Genomic DNA, 18,649 nt, shown 5'->3' on the forward strand with positions numbered 1-18,649 from the left:
CAATGTCTACGTTATATAACTCCCGTATATACAATTATATAATCACACCATCACTCAGAAATAGTCTTTAAAGGTCCAGGGAACAAAAATATGTGAATTATTCGCTGATGTGTTCTTTTAATACTTTTTCGCATTCACAAACAGCCGAGAAATATTTTTAAATGATTCTCGCAAAAGAAAAAAAAAAAAAAACTAGAAAAGCCTGTGCCGAAATTGGCTTATTTCCCCCTTGGCTAAACGCCAGGTTTTCAGTGGTGAGGTTCAACTTGATGTTAGTTACGTAACAAGAACCTGAAGTCCAGTGAAATCCTTTCTACATGTAATATGAAAATGGCGCTCTTGCCACTTTTGTGTGAGTAAGGCAAGCTTAGGTGAAAATGCCTAATCACTGCCCCTTCTCTGGATGTGGAGAGAGAAATATGCTTTTTTTCTGTTCACAACAATGAAGAGACCTACAAAAAATGGGTTTAATGGGCACTGCTGTGTTAAAATACCCGATACAGTTAGTATTTGCCGTGCCCATTTTCGTCTGGAACTTGTCGCAGAACATGGTGGATCGGTAAGTAGGCCTGTCGTTAGCTAGTGACAGTTAAATAGATGAAAGACTTTCTTTATTTTGGTGTAATGTCCGGACTTTGAGACTACAATAGAGTCTAATGTTAGTGTACAGTAGCAGTGGTAGTGTTACAGTGTTATTACACATTGAGTGATCTTCAGGTTTAACTATACAATGGTAAAGCCTAGTTTATGTTGCTTTATTTCATTTTGTCCGATAGTGTAATGTTACTGCTCTAACCGGCTCAAACCTAGCTAGCGACGAGGAATGGTTTACATATGATGTGTCTTACAGATATGAATATTAATGACCACAGGACATAATAATCTAATAGTGTTCATTACAACTTAGTGGTTTAAATTGGGTTACAAACGCGAAAGAAATATTAAGAATTTCTAGGGAATATAACCATAATAATCCAGTTTCCTGGATATTTAAATGGGTTCATTCCCAAACCCCTGATCCTAAGAGGAACAGACAGACTGTCAGTTTGCCCTGGGCAGCAGCTGGAAGTCAAACTAACTCTCATTCAAGCAATTGTGTCAATGGAATGAGTTTCGTTAGGGCGTGGGGGGCTAACGCATCTAAAAATATCACCCAACCAGCTGCCCTGTTGCCTTGACTACACTAGAACCCTTATATCCACCTGCTATTGTGGTATTTAATAGCTGCAGGATCTTCATACCTCCTCTGCATGCATAAAGTGCCATGGATTTGTGAGGCTTAAGGGTCCATCTGAACCCATGTTCTGTGAGCTCCTGCTTAAATGCTACCCAAATTGGGCAAATTCATTGTAAATCAGTGTATTTTCCGCTACATAGAGCTTACACCATTACACACCTTCTATATCATCATATGCACCATAGTGTGTCTTCCTATTGGTATTGTTATCCTCTTGTTCAGTGTATATGTCAGGCACATGGTATCTGTAATAGTTCATATATCATCTACAATGGCTATACCCTTTCTTACACTGAACATACATCAGGGAGTCTATGCATTTTGCACCTTATTCTTTTCACAGCTGAGGTTAAGAGACTGCTGGTGGAATGCCTCTGATGATTTTTAAAGGCTTGAAGTCTGTATTTGTGTGCATGGTAAATGTATACAGGCTGTAGATAAGTGCATGTGCCCATTGCATTTGTATCCATGTACGTATATTTAACGAGCGCTGGTTTGCTCTTTTCTACTGAAGACGCATTTTTCTGGGGCATTAAGTCTGCATAAGTGAGCCTGTGTACAGATCTGGCCTGTTGTTGCTTCTCTTGCTCTGTCTGACGGAAAGAGCCTGGAACAGGAAAGCTGGCTTGCCTGTCTGTGTTTCCATGGCAACGGAGACTGCAGTGGAAATGGATTTGGCGCGGGGAGTGCTGATTTGTGAGTTTATCTCGCAGCGAGGGGGACAGATTTCCCCCCCGTTGGGACACCGCCACCCCTCCCCGAGACAGAGGTACACTTTTATATTCACCCTGACTCCCAGAAGCAACCGTACAACCTGCCATTTCAGCTGTAACCTGGTAATGTATGTACTGAGTGTGGCTGTATTCAGCCAGCTAGCACAGAGAGGCTTTATGTCCATTCCTGGAAGGCGAGAATGGTTTTGGTCCTGAGACCTTCTTAATGCCCTGAAAGAGCGCCTTTTCAAGTCGCTGGGTTGCAGATGGGGGGCAAATCCCCCTGGCGATCGCTTACCATGCAGTAGTCTCTCTGAACTCCGTCTTCACAGCTGAAAAAACAATATGGTTGCCTCTGGCAGGGGAGATGTGGATGGAGGTTCTAAGGTTGTGGAAAAGAGCTGTTTGCACTGAAGGTGATATTCCTTCTTTGGGCTATTGAAAATCTGCTGCCAACTGGACCATTTTAACAGCTGTGTGTGTATGTGCAAGCGTGTGCACATTAACGTAGCTTAAAAACAGGTAAAATTAAATTTGAAATTACATTTTTTTAAATTTATATTAGCATGAATGAAACTTAACAACACAGGTGATATGAAACATCCACAACTGGAAGCTCAACTGATGTCTGAATGACATGGTGAATGCACATGCAGTGAGTGAACCCCACTAGGACACACTGATACTGTGACATACTGAAACACTATGAAGGACTGAGGCAGTGTGTGTGTGTGTGTGTGTGTGTGTTGAGGTCGGGGTTTGGGGGGTGCAGGGGGGGGGGGGGCATCTGCTCTGGAGTACAGCCATGTTCTGAGAACAATGGTTTGAGACACAAGCCCATGGTGACTGAGGGAATTGGGTGGACAGGGACACAGTGAATTGCTCTGTCACCCAAAGCCAAATCACCCGAGACCAGGCCCCAGATCGCATTATTCACTGACTCCAAGTATGGAGGTTTGCCCCCAAGCTTCCGTGAGTCACTGCCACAGATGGCAGAAAACAACCGAGGACAACGTGTGCTTTCTTTTTTAAAACTGTTTTAAATATGGATACATCCAGACACAGCCCAGGCATACTTGAGATTTCACGAGGACACGCAGCTAAGAAGATAAAAAAGTAAATTGAGGACGATACAGGCACAGAAAACAATAGATAAGCAAATAAAGCCGGAGGAGTCGAAAAAGAAGCACTAATTTGATGTTACATTTTTTCCAGAAAGTATTTCAGAACCTCAAAAAAAAGTTACATTCTATGTTGTTTTTAACCATTTGTATGCTTTGTTTTTTTGTTTTTTGTATTTAATCCTGGGCATGCTCAGAACATGACAGGTAGAGATTAGAGAAACGGGGGCAAGTGGCCTCTGCTGCATTCTGGGTCCAGGTTAAGGTGCTGTTTGGCAGACAGAATTTTCTAAGGACTAGACCTCCTCCACTTTGAGATCCCCGTTACTTGTTTCAGATGTGAGGGCTGCTGTAGACCGTGTGTAAGTTATGCGCATACAAGCTCTCCCCACTGTGGGGGAACGCAGCCAACACTGAACCGTGCATGGCGCCAACACGCAGCAAAAACACCAGAAACAAATCTTCCACATATTTTCCAGTCTCTTTTTTAAAAATATGGATCTGTTTAAATGCGTGCTGTCCCCTTCCCTCCAATCACAGCGGATTATGGCTCGGCACATCTGTTTGGAGATCGACTCCAACTTTTTATTTTTATTTCCAAGTCTTTCCTAAACCATTGCCCAGTTTCAAGCGCCTGCCAATGAGAGTTCACGTTGCCTCATTTCCACATATCTGGCAGGAAGTAACATTCCTCCCAAATAATTCACTTTAACCGTATCGTGGCCATATGTACTGCTTCAGTATGTTATCATCAGGGTCACTATTTTTTTACCAAAGCATTTTCTCACCTGTCATCCCTCAACAGTAGACCAGTAGAGCCTTCTTTGATTGCATGTTAGACAAATCTCATATTACACCTCCCCAGTCATACACTGAGGGATGACAAAGAGAAGTCAATTAGCACTTAATGATGATCCCGCACTGCCAAATGCAGCATTTAGTGTTGCTATTAGAAGCACAAACATGTTGCAGTAGCATATTTATGAAAGTAGGTCTGAATCTTGCTCTGTTATTACATACTTTGAAACTCTCTGCTTGTGCAATACTTAAAATAATTTTTTTTTTTCAATCCCATGAGTTTATGAGCTTTGCGGAAATTTCATTTGTGCTACATTTGTGTGTGTGTGTGTATAAATATGGATACATTTCAAACTGGAATAGAGCTGCTTTGGAATACATTGCTTTAGAATAGAGCTTGTTAAATTTGTGCAAGCTGATGGCCAGTATTGTTTGTTGTAACTTGGCCTCATTTTGATATCAATTTAGAAATGTGCAATTTGCAAGGTAGCTACAGTAGCCTAGTTAAAATGTAGACAACAATAGAAATGCTACCGCAGTCAATTTGACTGTGGTCCCTTTAAGAAAATTGATAAATCTGCTGTCATGAAATCTATAATGCATATAAGAAATATAAATGAGTTTTGCACAAAGACAGCTGTTAAAGCAATTGTTTTATTGTTCTATTGGCTGAAATATTATCATGTGTACTTCCTTATATGTCCATTTTGTGTATTGTAATTCATCCATTCTTTCTTTACTTACTTTTTTCTGATTTTATCTCTGTTCTTTGCACTGCACTGCCTGTCTATTGAGGTGGTCTGGCCAATCACACTGAGGCTTTGGTGGTTTGTGGCTCCGGGCAGATCTTCCCAGAGTGCAGTGCGTCACGTGCTGTGGCCTTCGGTTGAAATGTGTCAGATGGGTAAACAAAGCCCTCCCTGTGTCCCATGTTCTGGGTTCGCAGAGGTCTGGTTCACATGTGTCTCTCTCACAAAGGCCCGATTCCTGGCTCTGCCACATCAAGGAAAGTTGGCTGATTGGATCACCCAAAGCCCACGGGCAGGTTTCACAGACCTAGGACAGACAGGAAGTCCATTTGGAGAGCTAGGACAGACAGGAAGTCTGTTTAGAGAGCACGTGGCTGCCTGTCATCTCAGAGAGAGAGAGAGAAAGAAAGAGTGCATCCGTGAGATTAGGTTGTGCACCCCATCTTTGCATCTGTTCTAGTACGCCGGTTTTTCTAAACGCACTGGCAGCATTTGTCTGTGATTTTTAAAATATTTCCTTTGGATTTGAGCAGAGGAAAGAGAGGCTGTTTGAAAGTCAAAGACCGTAAACACGCTCACAGACTTTGACCCCGTCAGCATTTTTAGAGGAACGTGACCGTGCGTACATGTAACCTGTTTTTCCAAATGTGAGTCAGGATCCAATTCTGCCACAGCCCAGCTGGGAACATATTTCTCTCAGAAAATAATTACTCAGGGGCTGCACGGTGTACCGCCTCCTTTTAAATGTCTTCATGGCCTCAAATTAAATGGATTTGAAATTGCTATATTACGTGCATGTGTGTGTTCATTGTGTGTGTGTGTGTGTGTGTGTGTGTGTGTGCACTTGAAGAATAATTGTGCTAACAGTATATTGACTGGAGCAACTGAAACATTTAACAGGATTAGCATTGAAGGTTTTAACTGACTGACTCTATTATTTTCTCCCTCCTTAAGACCTGGTTCAAAAAGACTCTTGTATTTCCTACATTTACTTTCACTAATTTATGGGTTTACGATCTGTTCTTTAACAGGGCAAGAGACGGAGTTTTAAATGAATGTAGATATTTGTTCTTGTCTCTCGCGTTTCTGTGTTAAATGATGGAGAGCACTGACCCTATGGCCAGTCAAAAACCTGGAGACGCTCATCACCTTGGCAACCGCTGCAGCACAGCCACCCTCTGCAGAGTGAGGCAGCGGCCATTTTGTGTCAACGGCAGGAGGGGCACGTTCAACGGCAAGCAGAGCCAGAGACCTGAGCAGGAAAATGGAGGCTTTTTTTCCCTCACTCTCCTGCCACATTAAAAAATAAAAAATAAAATTAAAACATAAATGTAAATGAACGTGTGTATTTTGAGAAGGAGAAAGAGCAATAACCATCATCAGTATATTCAGTTTGATCTAACCTCAAGGTGTATGACATTGGTCAGTACTTTACAGTTAGCATCTCAGTTACTGAATTTGACTGGGAGGATGTTTATTGCAGAGATGTGCCTGCACTACTTCCTTTTAATTATCCAGCAGTTTCAATTTCATTCCAGCATTTTATCATCCTTCACAACATGTCAGTTGATCATAAAGTGTAAGTGTGCTGGATTGTGACCTTTATTTTCAGTTTGAAAGACACAGTGTCTCATCTCCAATAAAAATAAATCAATATACCATCCAGCCATCCATGCTATGTTCAATCTGCAAAATGATGTCATGTTTTACAAATGTGCTGCTGGGATATGAAGGCCGTAACCTATATAAACTTCATCTTCCCAGTACCTCTGAAAACATCCTGAAATATTCAGGCTGTTGAACTCAAACTAGGTCTTTGATTTTAATATATGGGCATTTTATGGAGTTATGTGCAAGTCTGTGACATTTCAGACTTTCCAGGGTCTCCCTCCCTCCTGCCACACCTCAGCGCTTTCCAACATCAGTTTTACAGGATTTTTTGGTCAGTATTTTGTTTAATTCTTGTCTGAGGTTAGTCATGCTGGATTTGTATTGTAGTCAGACTGACAGAAATTTAAATTCTGGCCACCATAGGTTTTTTTCTGTTTGAGCATGGGATAAGGTTTACAGTGTAATATTGGGTTCACTTCTGGTCACAGTGAATGTTTTTGGGCCTGGGCCAGATGATCCAGGCAGAACCAGAGGACCAATGAGGTTTCTGGGGATAGAAAGCTGAAAGAGGAGGTGAGAGGTCCCTGAACATCCCACTCCCAGGGTGCTGGAAACTCATCCCACAGGGAGTTATTGACTTTACCACCGTGGGTTCCTCTTCCAACACAGCCCAGATTATTTACATAGCCTGTGGAGAGCTAAAGGTATTGTGTGTGTGTGTGTCTGTGTGTGTGTATGGGTGTGCGTGTGTGTGTGTTTGTGTGCATGTGTGTGTCTGTGTGTGTATGTTCTGCACTGCTCTCCTAGGCCGCCTCTCTGTACAAAATGAATTTGGCTCCAGTTTCCCCCTCTTTTCTCTCAGGAACTCTGGGATTTCAGTCGCTTTTGTTCTACAAATAAAAAAGCATGAAAGAGCCCAGCAATTGTTGCCAGCGCTCTCAAGCAAAGCTTATTAGAGAGAGTGACGTGCGAAGACAGAACTGTGCATGTAATGAATGTACGTGCTTTGCTTAGCACCGATGGGAGAACAAGACCTCACGTTACCTTAAATGGGTGAAGCTATCACATGTTTACTGATATGAACCAATTATTGTGTTTTGCTGTGATTCTTTTGATTGATTCAGTCAAGGCAGTGACTGAGCTTATTGCAGCTCATTGGGGTTCCTGTGTTTGATCAACGTGCACAGACCACAGCAGGCAGGTCTGCCTGAGAGAGAACCTGAACAGCTTGCAAGACATTACTTGACGCTGCAATTATTGGTAGTCTCAAAAATATGGTAAAGTCATTTTGATACAAAATCTCAGGCTAAAATAGATTATTCTGCTAGGGGTTAAACTTGGCAAGAACAATCTGGAACATCATTACACCTTTGGTAAATAATTTAATAATTATTATTAATAATATTTTGAGCTTCACAAATATCAATGACAATCCAGTCAATTTATCACATGCTTCAGGCAGTCTGCTCCTCTAGCCAGTGCACAAACCGGTCGGAAGAAATGGATGAAAAAAACAAAACAAAACCAAAAACCAGCCATTCATCTGCAGAGGTGGGAGATACCCAGAGCACAGTAAATGAATTAATCATACAGAGAAAGAAGCCATTGGAAGCAGCCAGTATTTTAATTATATTTTAGATCCTAAGTTATTAGCAAACCTGTGTGAACACTGGCTAGTAGTTAGTAAATTCACTTAGAGTATATATTGGCTACTTCAGAAGTTCAGTTAAATAACCTCCACCACCACCTCTGCCACATGTTTATTATGACACCATATCTTGGTGCCCTCTTATCTCCCACATACAAATTTAGCCCCCGCTCTTACGCATTTATTTGTTTTTGCTAACACACACAGTGGCTAACACACACAAGGTCTTATTATCTAAATATCAACAGATATTCTTGTGTGCAGTACATATTATGGATTCAAATTAAATATTCAAATGTGCATATGTAGGAGACAAAGCCCTACACAGTGAAAGACTTCATTCAGCCTGTGAACAGTGTTTCATCATCACCAAGGTTTCAGTCTGCTCTGCCTACAATGCTGATTGGCTGGCCCCTGCCCAGTTCCTTCCAAGGGTTGTGGAATGATGCAATATCCTGCGCTACAGATTCAGGGTTTCCATCTGAGGTCATGAGCTTATATTTTGTTTTGTGACACAAACAATTCAAAAGGGTTGGAGAATAAAATGGTATTGAAAAAAATGAGAGGCGATGGGGTATTTTGTTGCCATTAGCAAAATATGACTCACATATTTTGTTGAATTTTTAACTGGCTCCTGGAAATTTTCCAACAGAAGTTTTTCATTTTTGTATCAGTTTACAAACCGTAAATTACATTTCATCATTGTAACTATTTTGTAATTGATCAGAAATTCCCTTGTGGCCCTACTTTAATACAACTTTATGTTGAAGGTTTATGCATTTACTGCTTTTAAGTAAATTGCGCTGTAATAGCTACTATCAGCTACTATCGGCTGTGATCCTATTGGCTGGCATCAGCTCCTCCTTCCCTAAACCAGGGCTGCACAACTCAGTTCCCAGAGATCTACCATCCTGTAGGTTTTCACTCTGTAACAAAGCACACCTCATTTAGCAGTTAGAGAGCTCACCGAGCTGCTATTTAGTATGTTCAGGTGGGACAAATTGGGGTTGAAATAAAAACCTACAGGATAGTATCTCTCGACGAACAGGGTTGGGCAGCCCTGGCATAAACTCTTTGGGTATGAGCTAATGTAAGGCTACTCAATCTTATCCAGAAAGGTTTCGCTGTGGGCTTTTGTCCCAACTAAGCAGTTACACACCTGATTCTGCTAATCAATGTCCTTAGCAAAGACATAGTGGCTGATTGGTTGGCATGAAAATCCCTTTCTGGATAAGACTGAGGACCCCTCTGGAAGTTGCTCTGAAGAGCATAATTCACCAGAACAAAGTTCCTGGTCATGGATGTTTAACCTTTAGAAAAGAAACTGGTAAAACATGCCAAAGACAGGCAACAGGCATATTCATGATTTCAGAAGAACTTTTTATTTGAAATGTCAGTGTACAAGAGAAAATATAACAGCAATATAAATATTAGCATATAAAATAATAGTGTAACACAGGAGCACTGATCTATTTTATAAGAAAGATATTACAGCAGAATATAGAAGTGTAATTCATGAGCAGACAGAGATATACTGATTTATATGACAGCATTCCAGCAGCACAGGCACGAAAGAGAAATCACAAACACATAAAAAAGGTAGATGGATAGAAACTTCTGTATTATTATTATTTTTTGCCTTTACTTTTAAGCACAGAGTGACAAAACAGAAAAAACACAGTTCACAAGTTCCTACTCTACGTTTGTGTTTATCTTTTTAAAGTTATCTTTTATTTACACTCAGGAATAGTCAGCCATCTTGGTGCTTACATACTACATGACTACACTTACTTTGAAGAACATCTCTTTTTTTTTTGCTTTGTTTTCTTTTTTTCTGAAAAATATGCAACACATTCCAGTAGTAAGCCACAAGAAAGTAGCTTTAATTTTGAATCTCGTTTCAAACATGGTCCATACAGACAGCTGGTTCTTATACATGACGGGGTCTTATTTACATTTGGACAGAGTGGTAATACAGAAGTGGACTGGACGGGAGGGGCTTTTGGGTCAGTGCAGATTAAGAAACTGCCTTCATTTATTGTGAAGAAATTTTTTTTTCCCTCTTCCTTGGCTCTCTTACCCTGGTTCAATATTGGTCTAAGCCTTGCCAGTTCGTGGGTTCACCTCCCTGCGTGACCTTCATCTGAGACCGAAATATCCAGCTCTAATGTACTAGAATGGTGGTAGGAGTGGAGCTGTAAGTCATCGATCTGTATATCTGAAGCCTGAGAAGCTCAAAGCCCGTCTGTCCTAGACTCCTGGGGAAGGGATGTTCCACCATCACACAGTCTCACCGTCCCTGACTTCACCAGCGAAGGGACAGACTGTCTGTCTGCTGCAACTCCTAGCACAGGCTGAGCAAGCAAGAGGGGCCACACCACTGACGAGAGGTTTCCGGAGAATTCCGAAAGTAACTAAACCCTTATCACCATCGTAACCCTGGCTCATAGTTAAGACCCACAGGTCTATGTTACCAGCAGCGCATTTGTTCTGATCCAGCATCAATGGACCTTCTGACCTGGGTTCAACTACAATCCATCAATCAATCAGTTACATAAGTAACTACATTTCAATGGAAATCCAGCAAATTAATCATTTACTTAAGTAACAAAATGCATTTCAACTAACATCCAGCAATCAATGAGTTAAACGAACTGCTACCTACGTTTCAACTACAGCTCTATAATCAGTAATGCAAATACCAAGATACAGTTGAATTACAATTAATGTGGCCATATTTTAGATTAGAAGCTATGCTATGACTCGATTGCGATCGAACCCAGGTCTGATGTGGTGCCTGTCCCATCTACAACCCTGAAGCTCTTCATTAATGCGAGCTGAAGCTCTTGAGCTCTGGACTGACCACATCCTGTACATTCAGGAAGAATCTGTGAGTCAGTGCCCAGGCCCCTCTTCACAACCTCCCGCCCTGACCCCTGACCCCTCCCTCCGTGTCTTCAGGGGCGGGGCTACACTCAGGAAGCTGCCGGCTCATGCAGTGCAGGCTTGTTGGACGGGGAGGGGAGGGTGGGGTGGGGCGAGGTGAGGAAACAGTGCATTCTCAGGATTGGACTCTCTAAGCGGGTGAGAAATGGGGGCGGGGTCGGCAGGGGCGCATGCAGCAAGCGATCGCGGAGAACGCTGGACTCCCACGCTGCCTCTGTGGAGAGGTGTGCCCACCCGGGTGTACTCACAGGCCCCGCCCACTGCAGAGATGTGCCAGTGGACGGACCCACACAGCACTGTGCCACCGGGGAGTCTGGGAATTCCATGGTACCCGGTACAAAATTCCCGAAACCGTACCATGGAATTCCCAGCTCGTCACAGTGGAACAACGCTGCACAAACATTGGACTTAATATCTTGGCCTCGTTGACGTTGGCGAATTTACTCTGAGCACCTTGAGTTCGAGCTGGTCATACAAGCAGGAAAAAAAAAAAAGTCATATGATTTTTCCATTAAAAATGCAGAACTCGAATAGTCCAATTTTTTTTGCTACGTCTAAAAGTTAATGCTACAAACGCATTTCCATTTGTTTTGGAGAAGACTGGAGGCGTTCTCCGAATGCGATGCATAGTTTCACTTCTGCGGTCTTACGTCTAGTTCATGGACGGCTCATGCAAAAATTACCTGCCTGTATCTAAGAACTACTGCAAAGATTATCAAAGCTGTTCTAAGAAACTTAACTCAAAACTAGTGTCATTCTTGTCACCACTAGAAGTGCCTATTTTGCATTTTGAAGAAACAAAAAGTCAACATGACACACGTATTAAGTAAAATGATTAATAGCCATTCTAATACTATGTTAAAGGGCAGAGCCCTGCCCTTAAAATCACTGTTCAGTTACATCTTTAGAACTTCACCTCTGAAGAATCCATCCGGATTCAAAGACATCAAATATTTCATCATTAACAACCCCCCCTTATCCCCTACAGAAAAATTAAGGATCAATACCGAAAAGCTAACCAAGTTTGTGTTATATTCAGACAGCAAGATATATCCACACTACTAACACAGGTTTTTGAAAATATGTTAGAGGAAAAACAAGCTTAAAACCCAAGAAAGTTTTTAAAAAAAAAGACACGTATGCTCACCACGTCATCACTTTGCAACGTTCAGACTTAAAAGCAAACGAAAGAGAAAGCGTAGCATTCTTAGAAGAGGAGGTGTGACGAGGGCGGCGGCGTGGTTGTCAGGGGGGCGTGGTCGGGTATCCAGGCCGGCTGCTCGTTTACTTCTTGTCCTTCTTGGCGGACTTCTTCTTGCTGGCGGGCGTCTGGGCAGCCTTGGGGGCCTCGGCCTGTGGGGGGGGCTGGGGGAGGGCGGGCTGGGGGGGCTGCTGCTGCTGCTGCTGCTGCTGCTGCTGATTGGCCGTCAGGGTGGCGGTGCTGCCGGGGATGTAGACGTTCTGGCGGTAGTCGGGCACGTGCTGCAGGGTGAACTGGGGGCTGTAGCGGGTGCTCAGTCCCATGGTTCCTGGTCCGAGGGTGGCGGTCGCCTCACTCACCTCTGAGAGAGGGAGAAGGAGAGAGAGAGGAAGAGCAGGAGAGTGAGGGACAGAGGGGAAACGAGAGAGGGAAACACGTGAGAATCGATACGCTATATAACACCTATACATTTGTCTGCTCTGAAACACTGCCTCAACTTTAACAGCTCCCAGAGATTAGCTCTGCCGATAGCTGTAACTGCATTAAAAGCTTGTGAGGATTGCAGGTCCTCTCGTTGGTACCTTCTGTTTGTTTTCTACGGCCTGGACTGAGCACGCTCATTGTAGCGACTCAAACATGATTCATCCTCCTTCCCACCACAAACAACTCAGTACGGTTTCTGCACTAAATGAACCAGCAGAGAGGGGGAGGGGGAGGGCAGTGGAAGTAACACACATGCCTGGGTTAAAATGTAGCTAGGAAACCACATCAGCCCTGGATCATTTATCTTTAGGTGCAGCATTTAACCTTCATTTAAGCAGAAATGCCCACTCAAGCGTGCTCTGACTCAGGGACCAGCATGAATGAAGGGGCGGGGCTTCAGAGGCCAGCCATCGTGTGAGGAGATGAGCTGGCCACACTGACTAAGCCTCACTCAGTGAGTAAGCCTTACTGTGGCGAAAATGTGGAGAGGCACTGCACAATGTCCCTTTCATTTCTGCAACAATCGCCCCCCAGAACAGAGAGAAAGAGAGAGAGAGAAAGAGTGAGAGAGAGAGAGAGAGAGAGAGAGTGAGAGAGAGAGAGAGAGGGGTTAATGAAGCTACGGGCGACTGGTCGGGTTTGGGAAGCGGGGAAGAACAGACACGGCAGAGGGGACGAGAATTCCGTGCCAAATCCGCTATGGCCGGCTGACAACTCATTATCGCTCCCCGCATGTGCGCTGTGCGAGTGTGTGTGTGCGCTGTGCGAGTGTGTGTGTGCGCTGCGCGAGTGTGTGTGTGCGCTGCGCGAGTGTGTGTGTGCGCTGCGCGAGTGTGTGTGTGCGCTGCGCGAGTGTGTGTGTGCGCTGCGCGAGTGTGTGTGTGCGCTGCGCGAGTGTGTGTGTGCGCGCGCATGCCAACGAGGGTGCCTCCGAGCATGTTTTAGGGGACAAGCCTCCGTGCGCCTAAATGAGTTTGAGGCCCCCGGGCCTGCGAGCGCTAGCCCCACCGCGAGGCGCGCGTCAGGCCGGCGACCGCAGTAACAGCATTTGTCCCGCGGCTCCCATAATCCCCCCCATTGTCCGCTCCTAATTCAGCCATTGTGCAGACAATGGGCAGAAGCGTTTCGCTCCGCCGTGACCGTAGAGCGGCCCGGCCCTTAATCTGGAGCCCGTTTCCGCTAACCCGCCCCGCCTGCACGTTCGCCCTCCTAACGAGACGCGACACAGCGGCTGTGTGTGCCTGCTGGACCACCGCTCAGCACAAGCAGATACGAGGAACACTTCAGAGCTGAACTACCCTGGTTCAGCTACCCCTACCTACCCTATCTTCATCTGTGTTTAAATGAGCAGGACCACTGGTAAGAGTGAGACCTCCTGCCACTGGCATTAAGACATGCCACCATTCCAAACAGAAAGAATCCCTGAAGCTTGTCGATTTGTCGTCGCTGTTTTTGAGAGACCAAAGCAGGCAGATGGTAGCACATTATTATTCTGACTGCATGCAGATCTGACTTACAGACAAGGGGGGTCGATTCAGTGCGAATTATTCCATGAGAAAACAAGGGCGCTAGCTAGCGAGGAGAAAGTGCTGAAGAAGTCTAGAACATTCTACAGAGCAGGGTTGGCTGAATACTGTCAGCCTGACTGAGTTTGCCATGCAGTTGCCTGGCTGGCCTCAGGCCTGTCTGACCTGCAGCTGAGGTGTGTGAGTGGAAGTGTGGCATCAGACCTGGGGGAGGGGGGGGGGGCGTGGGAAGCTGTGGGGGGATGTTGGGAGCTGTGGGGAGCTGTGGGGGCTGTGTGGGGCTGTGGGGGGCTGTGGGGAGCTGTGGGGGGATGTGGGGGGATGTGGGGAGCTGTGGGGGCTGTGGGAGGCTGTGGGGGGCTGTGGGGGCTGTGTGGGGCTATGTGGGGCTGTGGGGGGCTGTGGGGGCTGTGGGGGCTGTGGGGAGCTGTGGGGGCTGTGTGGGGCTGTGGGGAGGCTGTGGGGATCTGTGGGGAGCTGTGGGTGGATGTGGGGAGCTGTGGGGGCTGTGGGGGGCTGTGGGAGGCTGTGGGGGCTGTGTGGGGCTGTGGGGAGGCTGTGGGAGGCCGTGTCTCCACAGCGGGGGGGTTACAGGGAGAGAGCAGGTCTCTGATCCCTCACACGCAGGCACCTGGCGGGAGAGCAGGGCCGCTCTGATCGCCGGGGGAGACCGCGATTTTAACGGCAGAGCGTCGGACCGCAGCTGCGCCGCGCGGAGACAAAGCGCCCCCTGTCCCGCGCCCGTCTCTCAGCCCGCGGTGGGGAGGAGCGCGGGCTCCTTTCCCAAAATCAAGCCCCTCTCTTCCTCTGTCTGTGCATCTGCCCTGTCCCCCCCACCCCGCTCTCTCCCTCTTTTCCTCTATCTGTGCATCTGCCCTGCCCCCCCACCCTGCTCTCTCTCTCTCTTCCTCTCTGTACATCTGGCCTCCCCCCCCTCCACCCCCCACCATGCCCCCTGCCACCCTGCTCTTCCCCACTCCGAACGCCGCAGTAAAATACTCCATCTCTGTTTATGGGAACAGAACTGCATTGATGTTATTAGCCCTACTGCTGTCAGCTGCACCAGCACACGCTCTTAAAAGAACAGGAATCTCTCTCTCTCTCTCTGTGTCCCCCTACGTCTCTCCCTCCTTCCCTCTCTCCTCCTCTGGGCCTGAGTCTGTGTGCAAAGACTTAAGACAGGGAGGAGGGGTGGAGTTAGAGAGATGGAGAGAGTGAAGGACAGACAAAGGATCAAAGAGAAGGTGGAACACAGAGATAAGAGACAGAGAATGAGAGATGAAGGGAGCGGTAGAAGAAAAGAGCAAAAGGAGGACGGGAATAGAAGGAGGACTGAAATAGAAGGGAGAGAGACAGAGAGAAACAAAGATGGCGGAGGAGAGAGAGGCACAGACATTTCCTTACCGTTAGCTGCGGCCATCAGCGCCTGGAGCTGCTCGGCTTCGGTGGGGGGGTTGGGCCACGGTCCCGTTCCTACGGCGGCCTCGGGTGGGGGGGCAGCCCTGTGGGGGGGGGCAAACGGGGAGAGAGAGGAGGGAGCTCAGCAGCGCTCAGCACCAGGAGGCGGGAACCTTCTCCTCTTATGTCAGCGGCCGCGGCGGCCATTTTCTGATACAGAGGAGGAGCTGAGAAACGGCTTTTTATTACGGCGCAAGTGGAAGTTCCGCCTAAGCGCTGATCTGAGGTCAGTCTAGCAATTTTCTCCCGAATGGTTTAGGTTAGGATTTGGGTAGGCTTCGATGGTCCTGACGCAGTGCTTAGGGTTTGAGTTCTGGCCTGCGGGCAGGCAGGCAGCCCTCGGCTCCGGGCCACAGTGAGCCGGCTCTGCTCAGTGTCAGGGCTCGTGATGTTTTCATCAGCAGCGGCTGACGTGTGTTATGAACAGAGCGCGAGCGGGCGGACCTGGCAGGGCGGGGTTACCTAGGGGCTAAAGCACAGCTCCACAGAGCAGCTGTTTATCCAGCTCGCTCTGAAAGACACCGTGACAGGTGTGTCCTTTGTGAGAGTACAACACTCTCAGCCTTGGGAATGAGCAAACACACACACAGCCACACACAGGTATACATACACCCACACAACCACACACACACACCCACACAGGTATACATACACCCACACAACCACACACTCACACACACACACACAGGAATACATACACCCACACGACCACACACTCACACACACACAGGTATACATACACCCACACAACCACACACACACACACACACACAAGTATACATACACCCACACAACCACACACTCACACACACACACAGGTATACATACACCCACACGACCACACACTCACGCACACACACAGGTATACATACACCCACACAACCACACACACACGTATACATACACACACACAGGTATACATACACCCACACAACCACACACACACGTATACATACACCCACACAGCCACACACACACAGCCACACACAGGTATACAGCCACACACACACAAACATGCACGCACTGAGTCACATCCCAGAGAGAAAGCCCATCTGTAACGCATTCACCTTCAAAGGCGTGAGCGTGTGTAACAATGCACACAATTTGTATCCAGGCGGAAAGAGAAAAGGGGAGAAACAGCAGCCGCTCTCAATTATGAGCAACCTAATTACCACTGAGGCCAGCGGGGAGCGCTGGGCTGGGGGGGGGGCGAGCGCCTTTCAGACGGGCGGGGGTGGGGTCTCTACAGGGGGGGGGGGTTTCGGCCTAGTGCTCCGTCCTATTAAAATCTGCCCTCCATTAACCCCCGAGTTCTCAAATTGGCGCACAAAGGGTTAACGGCAGCCCAGCTCAGCAGCAGCTTCCTGGCTTATATGAGCTGCTGTAAAAACAAAACCAAAACGCTTCCTTTGGTCTTTGAAGACAATTAAACCCGGGTCCGAACAGAGCAGCACAGCCGGGTGTGGGGGGGGGGGGGTGAATAAGGGGGGTACGAAATAAAGGTGTTGGGGAGAGATGGCTAGGTTGGAACGCGGACAGACAGCAGGACGGGTCTCATCTGCACGGTCGCTAGGTCGCGGATCAGCTGGCCGGACCGTAAGAGCGTGTCACAGAGGGGACCTGTGGGAGGAAGCCAACGCCTCATTTCCTCCTCGTTATGATATCCCTCCAGAGGCCGCTTATCAGGACTTCCCACTTCCTGTGGCCGCAGAGACCACAGGACGAGGACGAGGCCATGACATTTCCACGCCCCGGTGCCTGCTGGGAGATCCTTTATCAGAGCTCCCATTAAAGCCTCTCTTCCAGCAGTCTGGACTGAATGGGGTGTCATTTATCTTATCTTATCTGTGTCACTTAATTTCTTACAGATGATTGGTAAAAGCATGAAATCACTTGGAAATGCCTCAGTGGCAAAACCACCATGCTCTAGCCAACACCCACAACCCACTATGTGTCTGAGGCAGGATACTGTAAAGACTTTGACCAGATCAATGTAAATTTTCTACGTGCTTATCCAATGAGAATCGTTTCACTCCCACGATACCCCTGTGCTGATTACATCATGAGGAGAATTACAGCTAAGTGAGCCACTGTCACGTGTCACTCAAAATTGCAATGAACACTGTGCACAGTTAGCACACTTGTGTGTGCACTATTGCGTGTGTTATGCGGAGGGCACACCCGTTGGTGTGCGCTAACCGCACCTTGCAACATGCACCGAACAAGCCTGAAGCACACACTGAGCATGCTCGCAGCAGACGCAGACGCTTAAGTGGCATCAGCTGATGCAGTAGCACCCAGTTTTATTAGTTTTAATTGTCTGAAAATAGTTTTACAACAATTTTTTTAAAAACCTTGTATGAGTGACATGCAGATGTCTGGAATTAAAAACCACAAACAAGTTTTGTTACCAAGCGATTAGAAAAACCAGCCCGGCGTCCACGACGGAAAGAGCTCTATGACAGACTACCACAGAAAACGCGCACGAACAGACACAGCAAGGGCCTACGACAGCAAGCGCCGAAAGCCAGCTAGACTACAGGGACAAGTCACACACCTCACCACAGCCTAGGGAACACGACCTACATAGAGCTCGGCAGCAGAGCCAAGCAGAGCTAGGCTACCGCAGCCCGACCTTCGCAACAAATACCTCGCTTTCCCATACGGCGTCCATCGTATCTGCGTCGTGTTGTACTTGTGCTGACTGAAACACAGAGAGGTCATTCAGCCAGGCTGCACTCAGGAGCCCGAGCGGCGCTGGCCGCTGGGTCATTTTCATGCGTCCCTACAGGTCTCTATGGTGATGAGCTCAGCGGGTGGGGGAATCAGTCATCTCTAAAGGCTGCGTTTTCACAGGCAGCACAAGGGCTCCTTCTTTTAAAAAGGGGGTCCTTTCGGAACGCGCCGCCGGCTGAATGGGCGGGGGGGTCCCGGGCCGCGGCCCGGGCATCGGCGGGGCTGCACAACAACAGCCCCGCGCTCATCTCCATTCCGCTCACTGCCGCAGGAGCGCCGATTACCATCGCCCAAGGACGCGGCAGCCAGGAGCACGCAGTGCGGGGGGGAGGGGAGGAGAGGCGACAGCTCCAATCAATCACCGCCCCCGACCTGCCTGTGGGCGGGGCCAGGCTCCGATCGCAGCGCTAGAGTTTACACTT

The 18,649-nt window shown here is 47.1% G+C and overlaps 1 protein-coding gene across 50 annotated transcripts in view; it reads right to left on the reverse strand.

The window, feature by feature from the left end:
• Positions 1-9,236: 9,236 nt before the first annotated feature.
• Positions 9,237-18,649, reverse strand: part of LOC118223390 (protocadherin gamma-C5-like) — a 247,865-nt gene continuing 238,452 nt past the window's right edge. For 36 of the 50 annotated variants that reach the window (XM_035409848.1, XM_035409850.1, XM_035409853.1 and 33 more), the window contains exons 3-5: positions 18,142-18,195; positions 15,438-15,535; positions 9,237-12,385 (exon numbers count right to left, since the gene is read on the reverse strand). In XM_035409848.1, the coding sequence (XP_035265739.1) occupies positions 12,108-12,385; positions 15,438-15,535; positions 18,142-18,195 (430 nt within the window). In that variant the 3' untranslated portion in view covers positions 9,237-12,107. The remainder of the gene's footprint in view (positions 12,386-15,437; positions 15,536-18,141; positions 18,196-18,649) is intronic. The other 14 variants (XM_035409876.1, XM_035409875.1, XM_035409877.1 and 11 more) reach the window with 1 other exon arrangement.

Source organism: Anguilla anguilla, chromosome 3 (assembly GCF_013347855.1).
Source record: "Anguilla anguilla isolate fAngAng1 chromosome 3, fAngAng1.pri, whole genome shotgun sequence".
In the NCBI taxonomy this organism is placed as follows: domain Eukaryota; kingdom Metazoa; phylum Chordata; class Actinopteri; order Anguilliformes; family Anguillidae; genus Anguilla; species Anguilla anguilla.